This window comes from Calonectris borealis, chromosome 9 (genome assembly GCF_964195595.1).
Source record: "Calonectris borealis chromosome 9, bCalBor7.hap1.2, whole genome shotgun sequence".
Taxonomy (NCBI): Eukaryota; Metazoa; Chordata; class Aves; order Procellariiformes; family Procellariidae; genus Calonectris; species Calonectris borealis.
Window position 1 is genome coordinate 18902276 of NC_134320.1, and position 24758 is coordinate 18927033.

Sequence of the window (24758 nt, forward strand, 5' to 3'; positions counted from 1 at the left end):
AGCCTTGTGCAGGGTCCTGCCACTATCCTTCCTCACCCCCTTCCCTTGCTTCTCACCCCTTTCAGATGGCTCTCTACTTCTGCACCGGCGTCCTGGAGGACGAGACCCTCTTTCGCCACTACGCCCTGAACGTGCCCTTCTACACGCACTTCACCTCGCCCATCCGTCGCTACGCGGACATCATCGTGCACCGTCTCCTCTCCGCCTCGCTCGGTGGGTGCTGCCCGGCCGCTTGCGGAGCAGCTCTGGGTGCTGCAAGGGGAGGGGGTGGCTGTGCCCGGGCTGTGCCCGGCTGTCCCGGGTTCCTGCCTTGCCTGCCACGGGTGCTGAGTGCTTGGAGCCTGCGTCCCACAGGGCAGCTCCCTGGCCCGTGGGTGCCCTCAACTAGGAGGGACACGGGGGCAAGCTGGGCATCTGGGTCCAGGCTGCCATGGGTTGGCTCCAGAGCAGGAGGGAGCATGAGCACGTCATTGTCCACTTGTCCACTTCCCAGGTGCCAGCTCCCCCATCAAGATGGAGAAAGAGGCCATCCAGAGACAGGCAGATCACTGCAATGACCGGAAGATGGCTTCCAAGAGGGTGCAGGAGCTCAGCGCTGACCTCTTCTTTGCCATCTTTGTCAGGGTAAGAGCCAAGACTATCTTCCCCCCAGGCACCTTTGGATCTCCCCATGGAGGCTCAGCCTAGATGCCACCGGGCAGAGGGCTGCGTGGCCATGTGGCTATGTGGCTCCCCAGCTGACCCTGGGGGAAAGCAAACAGAGAGGGGACACACTGAGTGACTGTCACCACCAGAGCTCCAGGACCTGGCTGGCTCCCCCTGGGGACCTGGCTGGATGGGGGACACTGGGGTAGTGACAGCCCTGTCTCTTGGCAGGAGTGTGGTCCTCTGGAGTCAGAAGCCATGGTGATGGGTGTCCTGAACGAGGCCTTTGATGTCCTGGTGCTGAAGTTTGGAGTCCAGAAGCGCATCTACTGCAATGTAAGTGTCTCACACTGATAGTGCCAAAGCTGCCTCACCAGAGAGGGCTGCAGCAGCCTGGCGTCATCGGAGGGAGTGGCTGTCCTGGTGCCCTTCTGTGCCAGCCCTACAGCCAGCAGAGCTGCTCCCGAGCCGGGCTGGCCGGAGGAGAGGGAGCGTTCCTGGGGTTTCCCCTCCATCCCTCAGCCCTGGGCAGGCGCGAGGGGCTGGGGGGGTCTGGAGCCGCCCAGTCTCTGAGGACCAGCTTCTCCCTGCTACGTGCGGTGGATGACCTAGTCTAGTTCAAAGGGAATAAAGGCAGATTTGGGGGGACAGAGACCAACACGGAGCTGAAGCGAGGAAAGGGAGAGAGGCTGGTTTTCATTTCAGTTAATCAGACGGTGTGTCTGGGGCTGCGATAGCACCACTCACGGCCAGCACCTGTGGTTAGTCACAGCATCTTCTCTTAATAACCTGGTTATATGGCTGGCAATGACATCTTTAAACAGGACATATAGCGTGATATATGGGCTGTTTGTGTATCGCAGCAGCCCCTGATTTACATGCTGGGCTCAGGCTCATGGGCTGCTGCATCCCGGTTGTTAAAGAGCTGCAGAGGCAGTGTGCTGGGCAAAAGCAGCGTCGTCCCCGTCTGCAGGCGAAGTGGAGGGGGAGAGCCGAGTGGGGGATGTTGTCAGGGCTGTTCCCAACGCACTCCCTGCCCACAGGCGCTGCCCTTGCTGGGATTCCACTTCCAGAAGGTGGGGAGGAAGCCGGAGCTGACGCTCATGTGGGAGCCGGAGAAGCCGGAGCAGGAATCTGTGCCCCAGGTAAGATCCCCCAGCATGGGATGGGCTCACCACACCATGGGGCTGGCGTGGAGACTGTGTGTGACAGGTTGATCCCACAAATTCTGCAGGGACGGGTCCGGGAGGCAAGACTGCCTCGCAGGCTGTCAGTCCTGCTGTCCCTCTGTGTCGCCTCCCGACCAAGCCCGATCTCAGCCTCAACCTCCTCGCCCATCCAGCCCCGCTCCATCCCGTCGCTGCCCCTGCATCTGTCCCCTCCACAGCCTTCAGACTCTGCCCTGCCTGCTGTGTGCCCTGCCTCCCAATTCAGTTTCCTCCAGGAATTGAATCAACATGCTGTTTACTTCCTTCTTCCAGATCATCAATTAAGATGTTAAGTAAGATCAGGCCTAAGGCAGCTCCGGTCTAGACCCTTCCCCCCATCCTGGCATTCCTTGCCCCTCGCTGGCATGGCCCTTCCTTTGGGTTTCCATCCCTGTGACAGGGTTGAGACCCAATTAGGAGGAATATTTAAAGTCAGACTTCCTGAGATGTGGTGTCAAATGGTTTAACAGCATCTAGAAATCTCTCTCTTGTGTCCCTGTCATCTATTAACTCGGTAACTCAATCAAAGGGAGCAATCGTATTTGTCTGGCTTGATTAAGTGGTGCTTCTTTGCCAACTTTTGTCTGGCGTCGCTATAAAATCACAGCTGTGTTGACTGCTGTGATCCCTGCCTGCTGCCTGGGCAGGGACGGGAGGGCTGAATCCCAAACTATCCCTGCACCACTCTGGGGGCCCTGCGCTTGAACCCCATTTCCAACCAAGCCCAGTGCAACCCATCCTTGTCCACCTAGAGCTGGATGAAGAGGACTCCTGAAGCAGGGCCGGGCTGACCATCCCAGCTGATAATGGTGCCTGTCCTGGGGAGTCCTTTCCTTCCCAGGGGAGATGTTGCGGTCAGAGCTGGCCGAGCTCCCCGGCTGCTGCAGGCGTTTCTGCAGGCCTCCCTTCCTTTGAAGCTGAGCTTTCCCTTCTCAGCTTGGCTCAGAGAAGCCCCTGGACATGGCCCGAAGTGGTCTCGGTTCCTCCTTTACTACAAGAGCGGGTATCACTTACACCCTAGCAGGGACCTGCATGAAAAATGACGCCCCAGCATGAGCAGGGCCCATTTTGGTTAAGCAAACACTTGGCAGTAGAGGAAACTCCTCCACGAACCCTCCACACCTCCTAAGAAAACACCAGAGCCCTCCCCTGGGAGCAGGCTCTGAGCTGTCCTCCGAGCCAGCAGATCCCCGAGTTGATAAATCTCCAGCCCCGGGATGAGCCGGATCCCCGGGAGCCATGCTGAACTGTGGGGATTGTCACCCGGACACCCCGCGGCACCAGACACCCCCAGCTCCCTGCCTGGCCCTGGTGCTTGGCCTCTGCTTCCCAGTTTGGCTCAGCCTGGCCAGGCAGTGGGAACATCGGGGAAGGCTGTTTGCGGGAAGGTGTGCAGGGGTCTGGGCAGGCTGGCCCTGCCATGGAGGGGAGGTGTTGCCCCCATCTCTCCCCGAGCTCCAGGAGATGGCCAGGACCTCGGTGGCATTACTCAAGGCTTGAGTATGAAGTGGATCTAAGACTTGGGGGATTTGATGTGAAATCGTTCCTCAGTGGTTCAGCAAAGGGATGAGGCAGGATTGCAAGGGAGAGCCCTGATAATCCCCATTTGACTCCCCCAGATGTGGGGGGCTGCCCCATGGCCACCACCCCCCCGCACTCCTGCCAGCTGGGGCGGGTGGGGTGCTGGTGCAGCTATCTGGGCAGCCATCTGCCAGAGGATTTCCCCGCCGTTTGCTCCTCGCTGGCCACTTTGATACGTTTAAGTCTCAATGAGATTTTCCTGCTCTGAATGATTAATCTGGAGCGGCCGGCGCTGGATGAGCTGGGAAGGGTTTGACAAGGTTACACCAGTGGCTCTGTGCCCGCTCCTCCTGCAGGCCAGCCCCGAGCAGATGGCCCCACGAGCCCTGCCACAGTGCAGGGCTTGGGGACGGGCTCCGGCAAGCAAAGTCCCCAAATGCCTGGCCATGGCCCCAGGGCAGCCCCTCCCAGTCCCAGCCAGCCCGTGGATAGACCCGATCAATGCTTTATGCTTCTAATCCACACAGTTGCCCGACGAGATGGAGTCAGGGGAGGTGGCAGCAGGCAGTGGTGCCTTCCTGAACAGGAGGGATTGATCTTCTGGCGTCTTTATTCCCTTGCGTCTCTCTCATCCATCGTGCTCCCTTCCCAGGTCTCCTCTCGCTTGTGGGGGCACAGGGGGGTCGTTCCCCCCTTGCGGGATGCTGAGCACCATGTGGAAAACCCTTCTCGCTGCAACTCACCGGTGACGCTTGGCCAAGTTGCGGGCTTTAGGGGAGGTTGGGACCCAAAGCCGAGGGCACAATCACCCACGCTCCTTCCCAGACTGTGCGGAGAGCAAGACTGGGGCCTGATCAGGCTGGAACAAGTGAGGATGTTTTGGGAGGCTCATTCAGGTCGGTTTGGGTTCCCTGGCTGGCTTTGCAACCCAGTGGTGTTGCCCTTGAAGATGCAGCGTCCAGCCCCAGCCCCAGGAGCACCCTGGACCCCAGCAGAGCTATCTGAAGCCATCCTGCTCCATTCCCTGGCTCCCGATGGGTGCCGCAGCGAGGAAGCAAAAGCCAGCACGGCTCTAAGCAAATCCTGGTCTGATGCCAAGCTGCCTGAAAAACCCTCTTCTCTCTGTCTTTCTCTCCCTCGCTGAAGGTGATCACCATTTTCACGCTGGTGGAGGTCGTGCTGACGTCAGACGGTGTCCCGCTCAAGTACAGCGCCCTGCTCAAGAGACCGAGCTCGGAGAAGTGAGCGCCCTGGGCTGCGCGCGCTCCCCGCTGCCGACACTTGCTCACCTCCCAGGCCCAGCACCCGCCGGGGACGGAGGGGACCCACGAGGAGTTTGGGGTTTTGAGTTTTAAAACCGATGCCGTTTTATTTCTGGTTTGGATTTTAACTCGGGCTGGGAGCAGGGCTCAGGGCTTGAGCCTGCCCCAGGCAGAGCATTTCTGCTCTTGGATATTTTTAGCTTGACGCTTTTTTTCTTTTTTAAGGCAGCGGTGTCTGGCCCCAGCCACCTCGGGTGCCCATGGTGAGGGCCGACTGGGGACACGTGTCCCCGGGAGCAGAGAGAGGCTGGCTCCACCGTCCCGGGTGGGATGCGGTGGGATGCAGTGGGATGCGGCCGTGGGGCCATGCTGGAGGGTTTCTTGCGGGTTGTGTGTCATGAAATAAAAGCCGGGTCAGCAGTGGCATGGGGGGCTCGCGCAGGTTTTGTTTTGTCTCCTCTGCGTCCCCCCAGCCAGGAATCCCAGCAGTAACTCATCTCCCCGTGCCTTCCCCTGCCTGCCGCTTCCCGGGCATTGTGAAATCCAAGTGGCCTTGCCACCTCCCCCAGCCCCGGCATGTGCTCGGCCGGAGGGCGTGGGGGATCGGGTGGATGTGTGCTCCCGGCAGCCGCTCCAGCAGCAAATCCCTCAGTCTGAGCCTTCACCGGGTGTCACCGGGTGTCTGCTCCAGCCCCTCACACCCTGGCCTTCAGCCTCACCCCACTCGGGCACCCTGCAGCACCACGTCCTCGCTTCTCCCTGCTGCTCGAGAGAGCATCCAGCCTCTCATGCACCGACCAGCCCTTCTGCGCCCGGCACCTCTGCCTGCTTTCCGTCCCCGTGTCCCCCACCCACACCGTGCAGGATGTCCCCGGGGACACGGGCTTGCTCTGGCAGCCTCTGCTTCATCACCCCCACAGGGACGGGCAGCCACGAGTGGCGGCTGGTGGAGGGATTGACGTCTGGCGAGAAGGAGTGGATCCATTGTGCCAGGCAGGGAGGGGACCCTGCTTCACTCTGCCTCGTGGGTGGTGGCAAATGTGGCCCTGGCATGGACAGTCTGCCCTTTGCAGGAGCCAGGAGCTGGCCAAACCTGGGCTGCCCGGCTCAGGGTGGGGGATCGGGCCCAGGGGTGGGTCAGGGCTGGGTACAACACGCTCCCCAGGAGCTGGCGAGCTGTGAAAGCCATCAGGGTCACCTGCGGTCGGTCCCCAGGGGTTGCGCTGCTGGTCGCGTCCTTCCAGGTGGCCTGGTGCGACCACGCATGGACATCACCTTCGGACGTGGGAGCGGGTGGGAGCAGCCTGTTCCTCCTTGGGTCTCCTGCTCGTCGCTGAGTGCTCCCTGCCCGCAGCAGGTGCCTTGCTGTGCGGGTGCGCTGGCACGGGCTGCCCCAGGGCCTGACAGGCAGCGTGTGACCGTGTCCCCTTGGAGAGGGGACCTGAGGACACTGACACCAAAGGCAAGATGTCCTCCCCCTACCCCTCAGCCCGGTGTCCTCCTCCTCGCGTTTGTCTCAGGGGAAACAAGGCAAATCCAGCCCGGCCCAGCTCAGCCTGTCTGCAAAAACAGCACTTTGCCCTGCGCCCTCCCTGCCGCTCCCCGGGGTCCCGCAGGCAGCCGCCACCGTGGGAGCTGGGGGCCCCGAGGTGCCCTGGTCCCCAGGGATGGGCTGGAGGTCCTCCCTCGCCGGTGTGGGGGAGGCCCCAGGGAGGGCTGGGGGCACTGGGAGGGCCCTGGGCAGGGCTGGGAGATAGTCCCTGAATGTTATCAGCCCATCGTGTCTCACCCGCGGCGGGGCTCAGCCCTCCGGCTGGACAGGGAAGGGCCATAAAGGGCTGTCCCCCCAGCCTGGACGCAGGCGGCATTTGGGGACGGAGCCGGGGTGTGCAGCATGGGACGGCTGCTCTCCCCTGGGACCTGCCTTCTCCTCTGCCTCCTCGCCCAGCTCGCCGCTGCGGCCTCAGGTGACAGCTCGAGCGGGGACGTGTGGGACAGGGGGGTGTGAGCCCTCGGTGGGGGGTCCGGGAGCGGCGCCATTTCTCTGGGGGTCTCTGGGGACCCTATCACCTCTTCATGGGATACCAGCGAGGGCAAACCCTCCCAGCTGTCGCGGGAGCTTGGAATGGTTTGAGACCCCAAACTTTGAATGGGTTTGTCTCAGCCCCCACCAAAGTAGGCCCTGTCCCCGCTGCTGAGAGGCACAAGGCGCTTCCCTGCCAAACTGTGCCTCAGTTTCCCCCTCTGCAGATGGGCTCTGGGCAATGCTGGGGTTGCCAAAGGCCAGGCTGGTCTCCAAAGGGCTCCTGGCCCTTCTGAGGCTCCCACGGAGGCGGCTCAGAGCAGCTAAATTCACCTTGGGTGGAGACGCCCGCCCTGGTCTCTGGCGGGGGGTGTCCCCAGGGACCCTCAGGGTGCCCCATGCCCCTGCATGTCCCAGGCTCTGCTCTTGCCTCCAGATGCCGAGAAGACTCCAGACTACTGGAACGAAGGGGCCAGGAGGAGGCTGGAGTCAGCCCTCGCCTTGCAGCCAGCGACACGGCGGGCCAAAAACATCGTCCTCTTCTTGGGTGACGGTGAGTCCCCTGGGTCCCAGCCCGGCCCTGTGGCTCCGCGGCTCCACAGCAGCCAGGGGATGTGGCTGGTGAGAAGATGGGGCTGGTGCAGGTCCCTTCCTCTCTGGCCGGCCCCAGGCAGTGCCTGGGGAGGGCAGGACCGTCCCCGGTCCTGGCCCCTTGCCACCCTGCGGCTCTGCCATGCCCGCAGGCATGGGGCTGCCCACGGTGTCAGCAGCTCGGATCTACAAGGGACAGCTGGCCGGCGGCTCGGGTGAGGAGAGCGTCTTGGCCATGGAGACCTTTCCCCACGTGGCCCTGGCCAAGGTGCGTGGGGCAGCGCCAGGGGGTGGCCACCCTACCCCTGCTCAAAACCCCACTGGCCCCCGCTTGCTTCCAGACCTACACCATCGACCGGCAGGTGCCCGACAGTGCTGGCACGGGCACAGCCTACCTCTGTGGGGTGAAGGCCAATGCCAAGACGCTGGGGCTGAGCGGGGCAGCCATCTACGGCAAGTGCCGCACCGCCTTTGGCAACGAGGTGGACTCCATCCTGCACCGGGCCAGGCTGGCAGGTACGGGGCAGTGGGCAACCCTGTCGAAGAGCCTGGCAGGGCACGGCCATCCCATGCTGTGCAGGGCTGGACGGGCTCCCCGTAAACACTTGCCCACGCTGCAGGCAAGTCGGTGGGCATCGTGACGACCACGCGGGTGCAGCACGCATCCCCCGGGGCAGCCTATGCCCACTCGGCCAGCCGGAGCTGGTACGCCGATGCCAACATGCCCAAGGAGGCGTTGCGGGATGGCTGCAAGGACATCGCCTATCAGCTGGTGCACAATACGGACATCAACGTGAGCCGGGGAGCAGGCGTGGGAGGGAGGGGACACCAGGGACGTTGGGAGGGTCTGCTGAGCTGCAGGGCTGTGGCGGTGCCGGTGGCAGCTCCCCGCTCCCTGGCAGGTGATCCTGGGCGGCGGGCGGATGTACATGACCCCCAAGTGGACCCCGGACCCTGAGTACCCGGAGGACCCAGCTCAGAATGGCACCAGGAAGGATGGCCTGGACTTGATCGCCGAGTGGCTGAGTGCCAAGCAGGTACCGCGCCGAGGTGGAGGAGATGTGATGCCAGGCACGGGGAATGTGCCATTGGCACCAGCTCTGTTCTCGCTGGCAGGGCGCCCGCTATGTCTGGGACAAGAAGGGCCTGGACGCGGTCAAGGATGACTCCGTGAGCCATCTGATGGGTAAGAGCATCACTGACTGCTCCACTGGCAACACCTCCTCCTCCTCCCCGCTCCAGGGGTGGTGGTGGGGGCATGAAGCGGCCCCAGTGTGGACCCCCCCTGCCCCACTCCCCCAGGCCTCTTCGAGCCCAAGGACATGAAGTACGAGCTGAACCGCAACGCCTCCACGGACCCCTCTATCGTGGAGATGACGGAAAAGGCCATTCGCATCCTGCGCAGGAACCCCAATGGCTTCTTTCTCTTTGTGGAAGATGAGTAGCCCCAGGCGGGCAGCGTGGCTGGGACTGGGGTGGGATGTGGGTCCTGGGAGAAGGTGGGTGTCCCAGGAGACCAGGGATGGGGGTGACGGCCGCGTTCCCCGTGCAGGCGGCAGGATCGACCATGGCCACCACAGCGGCCGGGCCAAGCAGGCGCTGATGGAGGCCGTCATGCTGGACCGGGCAGTGGCGCGGGCGGGTGAGCTCACCTCGCCCTCTGACACCCTGACCGTGGTGACGGCCGATCACTCCCACGTCTTCACCTTCGGGGGCAACACGCTGCGCGGCACCTCCATCTTTGGTGGGTCCCAGGGAGGGGTGGCGAGCATCCCTGTTCCCACCTCCGCCTTTTGCTCCCACTGGACGCTGAGCCAGCCAAGGCGGGTAGCTGGGGAGAGGCAGCCGGCTGGGACGGGGTGACAGTGTCTTTCCCTGTGCCAGGGCTGGCCCCCAAGAAAGCCAAGGACAAGCGAGCCTACACCAGCATTCTCTATGGCAATGGGCCTGGCTACAGCATCCGTGATGGGGGCCGCCCGGCCGCCAGCCTCCCCGCTGCGGGTAGGAGCCTGCTGGGGATGGGGTGAGGGGCGCAGGGTGGCTGGGGCAGCATCCCACGGGCATGGCCACTGGGTCCCAGTGTCACTGCGTGGCTCAGGTGTCACTTGGGCAGGAATCGCCCTGACGCCGGGGTGATGGGAGCTGCTCCCCCATCCCTGCAATGGGTAGGGGAGCCTGCTGCCCCCAGCCCCATCTCTCCTGCCCACCCTGCAGAGGACAAGGACTACAGGCAGCAGGCAGCCGTGCCCCTGGAGACAGAGACCCACAGTGGGGAGGACGTGGTGGTGCTGGCCCAGGGCCCCATGGCCCACCTCTTCCACGGGGTGCAGGAGCAGCACTACATCGCCCACGCCATGGCCTACGCCGCCTGCCTCGAGCCCTACGCCACCGAGCCCTGGTGCGGGGCAGCCCGCAGGGCCTCCCGCGGCACCCGACGCTCCCCCCAGCCCCTGCTCGCCCTCCTGACCCTCTGGGTGGCTGCCCGCTTGGTAGGGGACTGAGAGCCCCCAGCGAGCCCCGCTTCAGCCCGGGCTGCCTGGCCCCCCCCCGAGCCACCCCTGGCTGCCCCTTCGAGGGTCTCGGCAGCCGGGCCCCACTGTGGCCAGGATCAAGGGATGCAATAAAACACGGGTTGTTCATCTCCGTCTGCTGTGCGAGGGTTTGCAGCAGCGGTTGCCTCCTACGGTGCTACCCCGTGCCTCAGTTTCCCCAGGTGGTCATGGCTCCTAGTTCCCCCCTCAGGACCAGCACTGGAGGCATTGGGGTGAAGGAGGTGATGAAATGAGGGTGAGGAGAGGCCATGTCCCCCCCAGCTTTGCCAGGCAACCACACAAGGGTTGGTACCTTCCTGGCAAGCGCTGAACAAGGAGCAGAGTTTTGGTCCAAATCAGTGGATTTATTGCTCAAAAAAGTGCTGGGCAGGGAGCAGGGCTGCTCAGTGCATGAGTGACCCCCAGGTGCTCCCGATATCCCCGTTGCCCCAGGTCTGATGCTCAGTGCTGCCTGTGGCACCTTGGGCCAGGGCATCCCCCTGCCTGGCACCGCAGCACCGCAACCGGGGCAGGCAACGACGCCTGCCAGGCACTGCCCATCGCCTCGCTCCCTGCGTCTGCGCCCCAAGTCCATCCACCCCCCAGCAGCAATAAGGTGGTGTGCCAAGGAGGTGCCTGCAGCCCAGCCCCATGGCCTTTGTGCCAGCTGCCCCGCAGGACACCAGGCTATCAGAGGCGTGGCAAACCCCTCCACACACCCTGCGAGGGCTGATCCTGGTCCAAAGTCCCTCCCCAGATCTGCCAGAGTTGCAGACGCTGCCAGCGGCGTTGGGCTACTGGATCTCACCATGCAGCTCCTGGCATCCCTCACCCTCTGCCTGGGCCTCTGGGCAGGGCTCAGCACTGCTGCCATCCCAGGTGGGGACAAGGATGGGGACGGGTACCCGGCTGGCTGTAGTGGATGCCCAGGGAGGTGGGGCACCCGGCAGGGCACCAGCCTGGCTGCCCACAGGGAGGGTTTGGGGAGGGGAGCAGGGGCTGCCTGGCTCTGCAAGGGTTAATAGGGGTTACCCCTGCTTTTCTGGGGACCTCAAGCCAGTTTTCCCCTGTGGGGTCAGGTTCCTGCTTGCTTCTGGGCTGGGGGGCTGGGGGAGGTGCCCGTAACCTCCCCCCTCCATGGATGTGGCCCCATCCCACCTGCCAGATAGTTTCCCCATCGTGTCCCTTTTTGCTGCCCCCTCCTTCTCTGCCCCAGGACCCCGGGGCTGGGCGGTGGATGCAAGCCTGCATGGCCTTTCCCCACCCCAAAGAGCACCCTGACCCGCTCGGTCCATGTCAGAGAAGGCCCCAGCATGGGGATGCCCAGGGAGCGGGTACCCCACGGATGCAGGTGCCCCAGGGATGTGGGTGCCCCAAGTGATGTGGGTGCTGGCGAGCTGGCACTGATGGGTGCTGCCCTGTCGCAGCGGAGGAGGAGAAGCCATCCTTCTGGAACAAGCAGGCAGCCGCAGCCATCGAGGCTTCCTTCAAGATCCAGCCCAGAATAAGCCAAGCCAAAAACCTCATCCTCTTCCTCGGGGACGGTGAGTCCTGCTGGCACACCGGGCGGGCAGGCTGGCATCACTGCTGCCCCGCAGAGCTGGGTGCAGGGAGGGCACCCAGTCCAGAGGGTGACTGGGACCCTCTCTCCTTGCCCAGGGTTTGGGATCCCCACCATCACAGCCACCCGCATCCTAAAGGGGCAGGAGCAGGGAAAGCTGGGCCCCGAGACCCCCCTCGCCCTGGATGCTTTCCCCTACGTGGCTCTCTCCAAGGTAAATCCCTGCCATGCCGGGCACGGGGCCAGGGTGATGGCGGGCATGGGGCCAGGGTGATGCCCACGGGGCTGCTGGCACAGGAGCACCCTGGGGACGTGCATACGGGTTGCACGGGGTCCCTGCCTGTCCCACACTTGCCCTCAGGCATGCGAGTGAGCGTGGCAAGGGGTGGCAACCCACCGGGTGCCTCTGCCAACCGCCTCCTGCCCTGAGCCTGGTGCGCGTCCTTGGCAGACGTACAACGTGGACCGGCAGGTCCCCGACAGCGCGGGGACGGCCACAGCCTACCTCTGCGGCGTGAAGGGCAACTACCAGACAGTGGGGCTGAGCGCGGCCGCCCGCTACTCGCAATGCAACACCACGGCGGGCAACGAGGTGGTCTCGGTGCTGGAGCGAGCCCGCAAAGCCGGTAACGGGGGGCATGGGGCAGCGGGGCTGGGGCGGGGGGCAAGGGGCATCAAGCTGAGGGCTGCCCCCCCCATGAGCATCCTGGGGCTCGATGATGGGGGACCCTGTGCCCCCGCCGGTCGCCTTTTGTGAGGCCTGACAGTTAGGGGGGTGGCAGGGAAGGCGGTGGGCATCGTGACAACGACACGGGTGCAGCACGCATCGCCCTCGGGGACCTACGCCCACGTGGTGAACCGCAACTGGTACGCGGATGCCGTCATGACCGCAGAGGCCCGCCACCAGGGCTGCAAGGACATCGCCTGGCAGCTGGTCCACAACGTCGACATCAACGTGAGCACCCGTGCATGGGGGGGGGAGCAAGGGCAGACCCCCCCGGGCACCCCTGTTAACGCTGCGCCTGTCTTGTCCCCTCCAGGTGATCTTGGGGGGTGGTCGGAAATATATGACCCCCGTGGGGACGCGGGACCCCGAGTATCCCACCTACCACAACGAGAATGGGATGCGCGAAGATGGGAATAACCTCATCGACATTTGGCTGAAGGCGCGGCCGGTGGGTGACATGGCGGGGACAGTCTGCCCTCTGGCCTCGGGCACGAAGCTGGGCACCCGCTAACCCCCCCGTGGGATTTGCCCGCAGGGTGCCCGCTACGTCTGGAACAGGACGGAGATGCTGGCTGCCGCCGCCGACCCCAGCGTGAATTATTTGATGGGTAACAAATGTCCCATGCGCCGGGACCTAGCAGCCACCGGGACACGTGCAGGTGCTGAGGCTGTCCCCAACGCGTCCCCTCCCAGGTCTCTTCGAACCTGCGGACATGAAGTACAACCTGGTGCGTAACACCACCATGGACCCGTCGCTCACCGAGATGACGGAGGCAGCCATCACCATCCTGAGCAGGAATCCCAATGGCTTCTACCTCTTCGTGGAAGATAAGTTGGGGCCAGTGCCCCTGGGGCGGGTGAGGGGGGGGTCCCACGTCCCAGGGGTAAGAGTTGGGGGCGCTGCCTTCGGTCCCCAGCCTACCATGGGCACCCGATTCTGCAGGCGGCAGAATCGACCACGGCCACCACGACGGTGCAGCCCATAAGGCGCTGACGGAGGCGGTGGAGTTCGACCGGGCCATCGAGCGGGCGGGCGCCCTGACAGACGAGGCGGAGACCCTCACTGTCATTACTGCCGACCACTCGCACGTCTTCTCCTTCGGTGGCTACACCCTGCGCGGCTCCTCCATCTTCGGTAGGGCTCTGCCAGGTCACCGAGAGTGGGGCATGGCCCCGTGCTGGGCGCTGCTGGCTCTGGGGCACCCTGACTGCGGCCGGAGGGATGATACGGGGTTTTCTTGGCTGATCCCCCCCTTCCATCACCCCCTCCCCAGGTCTGGCCCCCAGCAAAGCCGCTGACCAGAAGAACTACACGTCCATCCTCTATGGGAATGGGCCGGGTTACCCAGGCACCAACCGGACCGACGTGGACGATGACACAGCCAGTGAGGGCACAGGGACCATGGCTGGGTGGTGGGATGGGGCTGGGGGCCACCACTGGCCCTCTCACCCCCTTCTCCCCCCTCCCCAGAGCAGTTCAACTATTTGCAGCAGGCGGCCGTGCCCCTCATATCGGAGACCCACGGCGGCGAGGACGTGGCCATCCTGGCCAAGGGCCCCATGGCCCACCTCTTCCACGGGGTGCAGGAGCAGACCTACGTGGCCCACGCCATGGCCTACGCCGCCTGCCTCGAGCCCTACACCGCCTGCCGCCAGCGGGGCTCTGCCCCTGGCACCCGTGCCAGCCCCCTGGTCCTGCTCCTGCCCACCCTCCTCCTGCCTCTCTTCCACTGACCCCATGGCCCTGGGGCACCCCACGGGCGCTGCCGGACCCGCATCCCCCCCTCCCATGGCTGTGGCACTCATAGGTGGCTGGCACCTCTTTGGAGCATCCCTGGTCCAGATGCAGCAGCCGTGGGTCACCGAATCCGGGGCACAGGGGGGCTCTACGCCACCCACGCGGGGTGCTCGGTGGTTAATAAACGTGGGGTGTGACGCTGGTGGGACAGGCACGTTAGCGGTGTGTGACCTCCCATGCCGTGCAGGCAGGGCTGGGGGTGCTGCCCGCTGCTGCCCGTCCCCCGGCCATGGCCCCTTGCACCCGCCTGGCATATCCAGCGCTTTATTGACCAGAAACAGCAGCAAAAAATACAGCAGGCAGCCGTGTCCCCGCACTCCCGGGGCAGGCTGGCATCGCCCTGCCCTGAGCCCTGCCGGCTGTGCCCACCCGCTGGCAGGGCTGATGCGAGGACAGGGTGGGGCTGGCACGGGAGGTGCCAGGGAGGGCACCGGGCAGGGGGGCTTTTGGCATGGGGCAGTCCCACGGCGTCTCTGGTCGCTCTCCCTGCCCTGACTGGCGCTGGGCTGGATGTGGTAGGGCTAGGTGAAGGGTTTGGGGTGGGGGGACAGAAGCGGGGGTACAGGGGTGCCTGGGGGGTGTCCTGCATTGCCTCGTTCCTCCATGGGGACTCAGGACCCACCCAGTTTGCAGGGCAGGGGGTAGGAAGGGGATGAGCAGGAGGCAGCTGCCTCTGGGAGCTCATGCCCACCCCAAGTGTCTCCCCACTGCCTCCACCCCTCCGGCAGGTGCCCATCTTTGGGGGAGCGACCCCCTGCATCACCTGGGGGTGCCCCCTTTGCCTGGACAGTAGGAGGGGGAGATGGGAGGAGGTGGGGAGCAGGCACAGGGTGGCACTCGGGCAGGGATGGGGAGGGGGGTGCCAGCCTGCCAGGGGGGGATCGGCCTCACCACACTGAGCACTTGTGCGCCGGGTTCATGGGCGAGTTCTTGGGGCAGTGGAAAACCCGACCGAACTCCTCGAACTGCGAGACGCTGCCCAGGACCCTGCCAGGAGAGGGGGAGCAACTCAGAGCCGGACACCCCCTGCCCCCCACAGCGCTGCCATGCACCCTGCTGGGGTCACCCACTCACCCCAGCAGCACCCCATCCCCTGCCCCAGGGATGCCCACCCAGAGCCTTCTGGTGCTGTGCTGGTGCCCACCCCACTTTGCACGGCACTGCCAGACGTGGGGAAGTCTGGCACCCGCTGTGCCCCCCCATTTTGGGGCCGGCTGGTACCTGTAGTGCTCCGGGGCGTGCTTGTCCGTCAGCACCTGCAGGTAGATGGACTGGGATCGCCGCTTGATGCACCAGTTCTGCAGGGGAGAAAGGTTCCTGGGTGAGCGGATGGGGCACCCCAGGTCCCGGCACCCACTGGGGCCCGTGGGGTCCTGGCACCCACCGGGGCACAGCGGCCCTTCTTACTGCTGCGGGACAAGGGCAGTGATGGCCTGGTTGTGCTTGTTATTGTAGGGTCTCTTGGGAGCCTGTGTATGTGGTATAGATGGGTTGGGAGAGCGTAGGGGCATGTTTGTTATTGTAGGGTCTCCTAGGAGGCCAGGGTCATGTGCATTTGTTACTGTGGGGTATCTGGAGGGGATGGGAGGCACGTGTTTGTTATTGTAGGGTTCCCAGGAGCAGCAGGGGCTGTGCCGGCTGCTCCTTGCAGGGCTGAGCCCTGTGCCCCGAGCCCAGGACCTGCTGATGGAGCCCAGCCCAGCTCCTGGGCACCGGGTCTGGCGTGGCTCTTGCCCCGTCCCGCGGGGCCACCGGCCCCACACTGAGTGACCCCCCCCCCGTCCCGGTACGGGCCACGTGTGGGGAGGGGAGGGGCTCACCTGGGCGAAGGCGATGAAGAAGAGCTGGTCGTGGGTGTATTTCAGGTGGTGCAGGGGGTGCTCAGGGCCGTGCTCCCGCACCCACTTCTGGTAGGCCTGGAGAACAAAGGGTGCCCTCAGCACGGCCTGGGTGCTCCCCAAACCTGCCCTGAGCCTGCCCCTAGAGCCCACCAGCCACCAGCAAGCTGGATCAGGCCCGTGGGGGTGGCATCAGCAGCTGCCCCATGGCCCTGCCGGGGCCGTGACACCCCAGGTGTGGGGGGACACTTACGTAGTAGGCGAGTTTGAGCCCCCCCATGTCAGCGATGTTCTCCCCCAGCGTGTGTTTGCCATTCACCTGCCGAGAGAGACATGGGGTGAGCGGAGATGCCCCCATCAGCCAGTCATCCCTCCGTCCCCACCCTGGCACTGAGGCTGTGCCTCAGTTTCCCCCACCCAGTGCCCTGGGAAGAATTTCCCAGCTGAGGTGTGATGAGTTGTCAGGTCTCAGGGCTGGGCAGGGCAGAGCCACGCTCTCCTGTGGGCACGGAGCAGCGGGGACCCCCCCATGGGGCTGTGTGTGCCCAGGCATTGCCCAGCGGGTGAGGGGGTCTCACCCGCTGGTTGTAGACGGTGAAGTTGTCATAGAGGTTGACGATACACTGCGCCTTCTTCAGGAACTTGCTGTACGACCGCTCCGTCCACCAGTGCACCAGGTTCCCGTGCCGGTCGTACTGTCCCCCTGCCAAGGCAACCGCCACCACCGGTAGTCCCGAGGGACACAGGCGTCCTGCCCCCCACCCTGCCTGGCTGCCCCCCGGCACGGAGTGGGGGGGTCACTCACCCCAGTCATCATAGCCGTGGGTCAGCTCATGCCCGATGATGGTGCCGATCCCACCGTAGTTCAGAGACCTGTTGCCAGGGAGCAGAGGTGAGAGAGTGGAGGGCATGGTGCTGGCAGGGATGGCGGTGACTCCAGGACTTGGCACCTCCATATCCTGCCCTGGCACCCCCCACCCATGGCACTGTCCCCACCCCCATACCCTGCCCTGGCACCCCCCACCCATGGCACTATCCCCACCCCCATACCCTGCCCTGGCACCCCTCACCCATGGCACTGTCCCCACCCCCATACCCTGCCCTGGCACCCCCCACCCATGCCCCAGCCCCACACTCACTGCGGGAACTCGGGGTCGTAGAGGGTGGGCTGCAGGATGCCAGCGGGGAACACTGGGGACACAGGAGAGCATTGCAGTTGGTGGGCCACCCTGTCCTGTGCCCACCTGAGGCATCACCTGGCACCAGGGGACCCTGCATTGTGCCCCCCGCCTCGGGCCCTCCCCACACCCCCCTCCCCAGGGGGGCTGAGCCGGGGGGCCGGGCAATGCCTCACCCATCTGGTTCTTGTTGGGCAGGTAGTAGGCGTTCAGTGCCTGGGGAGGCAGCAGCCACCTGCAAGGAGAGACAGCGGTGCCAGGCTGCGGGGGCACGGGGGGGCACGGAAATGCCACCCCCTTGCATAGCTGGAGGGTTGGGGGGGCATCCCTGGCTTGCCCTGTGCCCTCCTGCCTATACGGGTGCAACCGGGCATGGGGACAGGGGCCATCGGTGGGGCCATGCTGTGCCCCCCGTGCCCCCCAGGGCAAGGGGATACCCACGCAGACTTGTCCACCTCCTGCCGGATCTTCTTCACCGAGAGCCTGATGCCGAAGGCGATGCTGTTGAGGATGTTCTTGAAGTAGGTCTTCTCGTCCACCTCGAACTGGGAGGGCATGGTCACGTCAGGGGGATGCCAGCCCCAAGTGCCAGCCCCAAGAGTGTGGAGACCCCTGTGAGCCTTGGGGACTGAGGGTGTGGGGTTGTGGCCGTGGGCTAGATGTGGCACGAGTGTGTCCTCATGTCCTGTTCTGTGTGCCCACATATGTGGGTGGCCGCATATCCGTCACCTCTGTGGGGTCCCTGGGCCACGCAGAGTTAGGGGCACCCCCAACTCTTGCTGAGGATGGGGTTGAGCTCTGGGGGCTGTGATGTGGGGAAGGGGACGTCATCTGAGACCCCAGGGACAGCATGGCACTGGCCACTGGCTATGGCCATGCGAGTGGTGGACACAATGAGCTACCAGGAGATGGCTTGTTTTGGGGGCATTTCCCCATCCTGGTCTCCGCAGACCCTGAGGCAGATGTGGGGACTATATCTCCCCGCCTCCATGTGCCCACGCCCCCACATGGCCCTGGGCCACCCCTTGCCTCATACTCCTTGTCAATGGCCTCCGGCTTCAGCAGGAAATCAGGGTACCCGATCATCACCATCATGTACCGGAGCTGCGGGCAAAGCGAGCGGCGGGGTCAGGCCCCCATCCCCCATGCCCCCAGGCCATGGTGGAGGCAAGGGCAGGGGTCCACGTTGGGGGCTGCTACCTTGGCCCTGGCCGCTCTCCGCGTCTCCTCATCCATCCAGTCCAGCTCATCCAGGCGCCGGTCCAAGATGTATTTGATGTCCTCCACGAGCTGCTGCACCTGTGGCAGGTCACCGCGGGCGCTGGCACAGCATCTTCACCACCCCTCAGCCTGCCAGCCAGTTCTTGGGGGGTGCCAGGTGGGCACCTTGGCAAGGGGACAGGACTGACACAGTGGCTTCATGCCCACAGGCAGCATCACCTACCTTGGCTTTGCTGACGGAGGAGAAATGCTCCTCAACGAAGAGGGCACCCAGGGCCATGCCAAAGTGCTTGTTGGCCTGGCTCAGGCAGATCTTGCCTGGCTCGAGCTGCTTCTCATTGCCCTCCATCTCCTTGGAGAGCTCGTGGATGGCGTCACGGAAGGGGGTGGAGAGGTGCTCACTCAGCACCACCACGATGCGCCACAGCATGTAGTTGTGAAGAATCCTGGTGATGGGGGCAGGATCAGGCTCCCCCCACTGGACATGTCCCCAAGTACATGGGGAGGGTGGGGAGCGTGCCCCAGGGTGGGGACACTTCTGTTTGGGGACCAGATAGGCCATAGGGGTGACTATGTCCTGTGGGGGCCTGGGGACGGGCTGGCACCGTGTCCCTCCCTGCTGTATGATGAGTCTGGTGACCTCTAGCATGGGGGGTGTCTCAGTGGGTGGCTGGGCACAACCAGGGTGCTGTGGGGCCCACGACAGTGCCCTCTCCCACAGCTTTCCCAGGAGTCCCCCTGCCCAGCCTGGCCTCCCTGGGATAGGGGTGATGGCGGGGGGAACAGCCACAGCCACCCTGTGCCCACCCCATTGCCCACCCCATTGCCCACCCCCTGCCAGGCTGGGGAAGGTGCCGGGGCCCCTCACCTGCTGGGCGTCACGCGGATGAGGTTGGACACCTTGTGCATGTAGTCGCTGGCCAGCAGCACCACCTCCTCCTCCTCCGAGAAGTTGTCGTGGAAGATGCGGTCCAGCAGGCGCTTCCACTTGAGCTGCCAGGGTGGGCACTGTTGGGGGGGGCAAGGGACCCCTCCCTCCATGCCACCACGCAGGAAACCCCCTCCAGGCTTTCCAGCCTCCCACCACCCTTTCCCACCCAGGAATATGCAGGGTAGTTTCATCACCCTCAAGTGGACTTATATGGGGGGGCAGCGAGAACATTTCTGGGGACACCGGGGTATTGCACTGGGGCTTGTGCTGTCTTACCTAGGGTGCAGGCTGGCCCTGGGGACATGGGATTGGCAGCAAGAGGGGACGTGGAGCTGGGGAACAGGGACAAGTGTGGGGCACAGGGCAGATGGGCGATATGGGGTGGCAGGCTGGGCACGGGGGGTACTTACCGTGGGGGTGATGCGCTGCAGCTCACCCAGGGTCACTTTGTGGTACATGCTGCTGACGTCCCTCCGCACGTCATCGTACTCGGACACCGTGATCTGCACGGGGTTGGCACGGCTGTCACCATCCTGCTGCGTGCCTTGGGGATGGCACAGGGACAGGGCATAGGTCTGGGGCAAGAGGGGCTGCTGCCCCACAAACCTCACGGCTTGCTGCCCCGGGAACCCTCTGCTGCCAGTGGGGCCCTGAGGGCTGGGCCTGGGGTCCTCAAGGAGTTGGGGTACCCAAGGGCTGGGCACAGGGATCCCCAGGGCTGGGCATGGGGTCCTCAAGGGTCTGGAGTGGGTTCCCAAGGACTGGATGTAGGGCTCCCCAAGGGCTGGAGTGGTTGTCCTGAGGGCTGGGACTGGGAGTTCCCAAGATGTTGGGTCTGGGATCCCTGAGGATCTGCCATGGGGTCCTCAAGAGGATGGGATCCTTGAGGGCCAGGCGTGAAGGTTCCCAACGGCTGGGAGTGGAGGTTCCCAAGGGGATGGAGATGGGGTGCCTAAGGACCAGGCATGGAGGTCCCAAAAGATCTGGGACTGGAGTGCCCAAGGGCTGGGCAGGGGCATCCCAAAGCCCAGGGTGGGCATCCCCCTCACGTTGGCGAGGTGCTGCTCCAGCTGCAGGATCTCCTGGGCCTTCTGCTCCACATGCTCGGCCCCCAGGAGGGTGAGCAGCCGCTCCATGAACACCCGGTACGCGGCCAGGATCTGTGCCAAGGGAAGGGACACCAAGTGCCACCCCACAGGCACCCCGGCCCCAGAAGTGCCGACGGCGGGGTGCCCTCCGTCTGCCACCCATGCTGGGTGCTGGTCCCTCTCCTGGTGTCCCCATGCCTGCAGCATCGGTGGCCCCCCCTCACCTTCTCGCTTTCCTCGTCCTGCCCCAGGTAGAGGGTCCTTTCGGGCAGCGTCAGCCCGTCCTGGTCGATCTGAGGGGAGATGGGGGCAGTGGGTGAGCGGCAGGGGGGGCTGTGCTGGGCAAGGCGCACCCCCCAGTCTGCCCTGGCAAGGCGCCCCCCACCTTCCCCATATTGCTCCTGGCACCTCAGGACCTGGGGGGTGGCGGGGTGGTGGGTCAGCCCTGGGCATGGGCAGGTCCTGTGCCTTGGTTTCCCTCCTGCTAGAGGGTGCCAGAGCTGCAGCGGGCAGCAAGCAATGAGCTGGGAGTGCTGGGCACAGGGCAGACCCCTGCTCCATGGCCTGAGTTGTGCAGCCCCACAGATCGCCCCACGCCTGCCCCATGGTGGCCCCACGCCTGCCCCACGGCTGGCTCTGCTCTTGTGCTGCAGCCTGCCCCAGGGGAGCTGCAGGGGTGAGCCACGCTGCATGGACACCCCCAACCTTCACACCCCCCCCCCCCCCCAACCCTGCTACCCTGTAGCCACAGGCACAGCCTCTAACCCACACACACACCTGAACACACTTGCACATACGTGTATATACATACACCCTCCCGTATCCCACCCCTCACGACACGCACCTGTGCATGCTCATCCTCCTCACACCCCTACGCATGCACCGTCTCCATGCACACACACACACACACACGCCCCCCCCTTTCTCTCGCTCACCCCCCCGCGTCCCCCCATATGCACCGCAGCGCTGCCCCGCACACCCACAGGCACCCCCAGCCTCCCCCCCGCCCCCCCCTCCTTTGGTTTCCCACAAAGGCACTGCCACACGTACAGCCCTCCCCCCCCAGCCTCCTCACGCACCCCCCTGTCACACTCGCACCCATCGCACACCCGCTCTCACCCCCCCCCCCCACACCCTGACATCCCCCCCCAGCCCTGACACCCAGCCCTGCTGTCACACCCCTCTCCCCACGCCCAGCCTGCCACGCCCCGCGCACACCTGCACCCCCGCCCAGCCCCTTTCCCCGTGACACTCGCTCCCTCTAGCGTACACGGGAGCCGTCAGCACGGCCCTGCTCCTCCCCGGGCCCTCACACTCACCCCCCCACCCAGCCCCACCATCTCACAGGGGGCGGGGAGGCTGCAGCCCCACCACTGTGTCACCCCCAACACCTCGTCCCCACCATGCCATCACCAGGCTCGCTCCCCCCATGCCCACCATGTCCCTGCTGTACCCACCCCCATGTTCCCACCGTGCCATTGCTGTGCCCCCACTGCTGTGCCATCCACCATGGCATCCCCACCATGCCGTTGCTGTGCCCACCACCACGCTCCCACACCCACAAGGGTGCTTGAGGCTTCGCCACCCAGACAAAGCCCACCCACAGGGTGAGGGACACAGGCTGGCAGGAGTGGGGAAGGCTGACAAAGCCGTGGGCAACTGCCCTGGCACCCTGGCCCGGTGCTGTGGGGCCAGCAGGCATCCCCCTGTCACCTCCTAGGGCTTGGCCCCTGTGTGTAGATGGCAGCCAGGATGCCACGGTGAGGGGCTTGGCCGCTGGCACACTGGAGACCCTGGTGCCCCAGTGGGCTGTCCCCAGCATCCAGATGAGCTGCACCACCTCACTCTGTACGTCCCCCTGCCCATGTCCCCCCACCCACATCCTCCCCCCCATCCTGGAGTTGCCACCCTCACCCCGGGGCAGCCTAACAGCAGGGTCCCACGATGGAGAGATGGGGGGGTCCCCAGGGACAGGGGCTGTCCCTAGCCTGGCCGCCTGCTGCAGACAAACGCACACACTGGGCAGGATGGTGTCACTGGCAGGAGTGTCACCGGCACAGGCGGGTGGCTGTGGGGGGACAGCCCCAGGGGCAGGGTGCCCTCACCCGGATGACGTAGCGGGAGGTGTTCCTCTCGTCCAGGCTGACGGTGAGGGAGAAGAGCACGGCGGCACTGTAGACCCCCTGCGTCTTGTAGAGCAGCTCGTTGAGGTCCCCACGGCCCGGGGGGGCGTCCCAGCCGCCGCACTCCCCGATGACCTCCAGCATGGGCCGCGGGCCCAGCCGATCAATCTCAGCCCGGTCCAGGCACGAACGGAAAAACTCCTTGACCTTCCTCTCGGCCGAGGCGGGGGCTCGGCGCCGCACGGGGCGGCTCAGCAGCGCCCGCAGCTTGGCCTCGTTCTGCTCGGCGATGGCCCCGATGGTGCCGTACACCAGCTTGTCCTCGGGAATGCCGTGTCGCCGGAGCCAGCCGCCGCAGGCAAAGGAGTAGAAGTCCTGGCAGGGGTCGATGGTGGCATCCATGTTGGCGCTGAGGAAGCGGGACGCCCGCAGGAAGGCCTTCTTCTCCTGGCATCCCTCCAGGCAATAGCTGTCCCCTTCGGTCGCCAGGTACTTGAGGACCAACATGCACGTCAAGATGACGCAGAGCCCTGCGGCGAACACCAGCCCCGAGAGCAGGCAGACTTCCCGGCGGCTCCAGCGCGGCAGCCCCCCACGGCGTTTCTTGGCCCCGGTGCCCAGCTGGAGGGCGAAGCCGTTGGGCAGGGTGCCGCTCTGGTACTTGCTCGCGTACTTCACCTCCTGAAACTCATCGTAGTGGGCCGTCAACGAGTAGGTCTTCTCCATGGCCGGGGATGGGGCTCCCCACGGGCAGCGCAGGTGCGGGGGGCTCAGGGCAGGTGGGGGACAGGCTCAGGCATCCCGCGGTTCATGCTGGAGCTGTGCCCGCCGTGGGGAGGTGGTGGAGGGTGCCTGGGTGAGTCAGGAAGCTCCTGGAAAAGGCAGAGGAGGTGGTTGAGGGGGGTTTTGGGAGGAGCAAGGAGGGGGGGTTGCTTCTTGCCGTCATCACTGCCTGTGTCGCCGTCCCTGCCTGTGTGCCCCGCTGGTGGCACTGGGACTGGCCCTGGTGCCAGGAGCTCAGTGGCAGCTCTACCCCATGGCTGTCCCCTCTGCCAGCCCCGATGGTGACAGGACAGGGTCCTGCCTGCACGACCCCAGGCAGGTTTCAGCTCTACCCCACACACACCCCACGCCCACCCAGCGCACCAGCGAGAGCACCCACGCCGGGTGAATGTCCAGGATGGTCCAGCGAGCCCATCCTCACACCGCGCTGACAGAGCCTTTCCCAGCCTGGGGGGGGCACAACACTGCCAGTCCCTCTGGGTGGGGTACGGAGGGGGTGAGCAGCTTGGGGAAGAGGGGCTTTGGGAAGATTTGAGAGGCTTTGGGGGGGATTTGCAGGGGAAGGCGTGGGGTTGGGGTGTGCAGGTTGGGTCGGGTTGTGTGGCCCTGCGTCAGGTTGCATCGCGTTGCGCCGTGGTGTGTGGCGTGGCGTTGCATTGTGTTGGGTTGGGTCGTGGTGCGCTGTGTTGCATTGCGTTGTGTCAAATTGTGGTGCGGTGCGTGATGCGTGCGCAAAGTTAATCCCAGTCTCGGGGGGAGCCCTGGACCCTATAGACACCTCACAGCAACCCCCCTCCCCATCCACCCAACATCTCTCTGCTGACTGGTGCCCCATGGGCAGGGGTGTCTGGCAGGGGTGCCGTGCCGGGGAGGAGGGGGTCTGCCCATGGGGAAAGGAGGGCGGGGGCATAGATAGATTGTGGCGGGCTTCAAAAGGGGACCCCAATCCTTGCTCGGTGCAGAATGGCATCCGGATTTGCAGGTGGGGGAGGACAGGCTGGGGACAAAGAGCTGCTCGGGAGGTGGCTGGTATCCCCGCGGCGGGGCCCCGCTAAGCCCCGCAGCCCCCGCTCCCTCTGCAACTTGGGCAAAGTTGTGCCCTGGCGCCGCAGCCCGGCGGTGCCCGTGCCGGGGAGCCGCCGCCGCCGCCGGAAAGTTTGCGGGGCCGACAGCGGACACGATGGGGCGCGGGGGGTCGGGGGGGGGTGCCCGGGATGCTCGAAGGATGCTACCCGGGATGCTGCCCAGGATGCTCAGGGGATGCTCGGGGGTGCCCGGTGGACGCTGCCCAGGATTCACGGGGGATGCCGCCCGGGATGCTCGGAGGATGCTGCCCAGGATGCTCGGGAGGTGCCTGCCGGCATGCTCGGGAGGTGCTCGGGAGGTGTCTGCCGAGACGCTCGGGAGGTGCTCGCCGGGATGATGCCTGTGGTGCTCGGGGGAATGCTCGAGGGTTGCTCGAGGAATGCTCGGGAAGTGCTGCCCGAGATGATGCCCGGGATATTCGGGGGATGCTCGCGGGGTGCTCGCCGGCAGGCTCGGGGAGTGCTCCCCGGGCTGCTCGGGGGGGTGCTCACCGGGCTGCTCACCGAGGTACTCGGGGGATGCTCAGGGGATGTTCCCAGGGATGCTGCCGGGGTGTCCGCGGGTGCTCGGGGCTCGCTTACCGCTTGCTCACCGAGACACTTGGGGGATGCTCCTGGGATGCTCGGGGAACGCTGCCCGGGAT

The 24758-nt window shown here is 65.1% G+C and overlaps 4 protein-coding genes across 9 annotated transcripts in view; 3 read left to right on the forward strand and 1 right to left on the reverse strand.

Moving 5' to 3' along the window:
• The window catches only part of DIS3L2 (DIS3 like 3'-5' exoribonuclease 2), a 194953-nt gene extending 189891 nt beyond the window's left edge, over positions 1–5062 (forward strand). For all 5 annotated transcript variants that reach the window (XM_075157193.1, XM_075157194.1, XM_075157192.1 and 2 more), the window contains 5 exons: positions 66–213; positions 494–624; positions 877–981; positions 1689–1790; positions 4521–5062. In XM_075157193.1, the coding sequence (XP_075013294.1) occupies positions 66–213; positions 494–624; positions 877–981; positions 1689–1790; positions 4521–4619 (585 nt within the window). In that variant the 3' untranslated portion in view covers positions 4620–5062. The remainder of the gene's footprint in view (positions 1–65; positions 214–493; positions 625–876; positions 982–1688; positions 1791–4520) is intronic.
• Positions 5063–6671: 1609 nt separating this feature from the next.
• Positions 6672–8695, forward strand: LOC142085634 (intestinal-type alkaline phosphatase 1-like). The gene is given in 7 exon segments (XM_075157697.1): positions 6672–7212; positions 7403–7541; positions 7543–7766; positions 7871–8043; positions 8153–8287; positions 8367–8436; positions 8553–8695. Coding segments are annotated over 7 exon segments (1029 nt in total). The 5' UTR covers positions 6672–7067.
• Positions 8696–9750: 1055 nt separating this feature from the next.
• LOC142085372 (intestinal-type alkaline phosphatase-like) lies at positions 9751–13862 on the forward strand. The gene is made up of 11 exons (XM_075157198.1): positions 9751–10660; positions 11209–11325; positions 11441–11556; positions 11794–11968; positions 12125–12297; positions 12383–12517; positions 12605–12677; positions 12763–12895; positions 13011–13204; positions 13344–13454; positions 13541–13862. The coding sequence occupies exons 1-11, from the start codon at positions 10240–10242 to the stop codon at positions 13801–13803; spliced, it is 1911 nt and encodes a 636-aa protein (XP_075013299.1). The 5' UTR covers positions 9751–10239; the 3' UTR covers positions 13804–13862.
• An 892-nt stretch (positions 13863–14754) lies between these two features.
• ECEL1 (endothelin converting enzyme like 1) lies at positions 14755–22972 on the reverse strand. Of its 2 annotated transcripts, none has more exons than XM_075157200.1 (17): positions 22229–22972; positions 20348–20416; positions 20085–20195; positions 19446–19538; positions 18973–19097; positions 18328–18550; positions 18084–18182; positions 17913–17987; positions 17331–17428; positions 17060–17118; positions 16845–16896; positions 16511–16578; positions 16284–16408; positions 15959–16024; positions 15688–15783; positions 15089–15165; positions 14755–14854 (listed from the first exon to the last, which is right to left on the reverse strand). In XM_075157200.1, the coding sequence occupies exons 1-17, from the start codon at positions 22970–22972 to the stop codon at positions 14755–14757; spliced, it is 2280 nt and encodes a 759-aa protein (XP_075013301.1). The 2 variants fall into 2 exon arrangements, with proteins under 2 accessions (XP_075013301.1, XP_075013300.1); XM_075157199.1 differs by having other exon boundaries at positions 17325–17428.
• Between the last annotated feature and the right edge of the window lie 1786 nt (positions 22973–24758).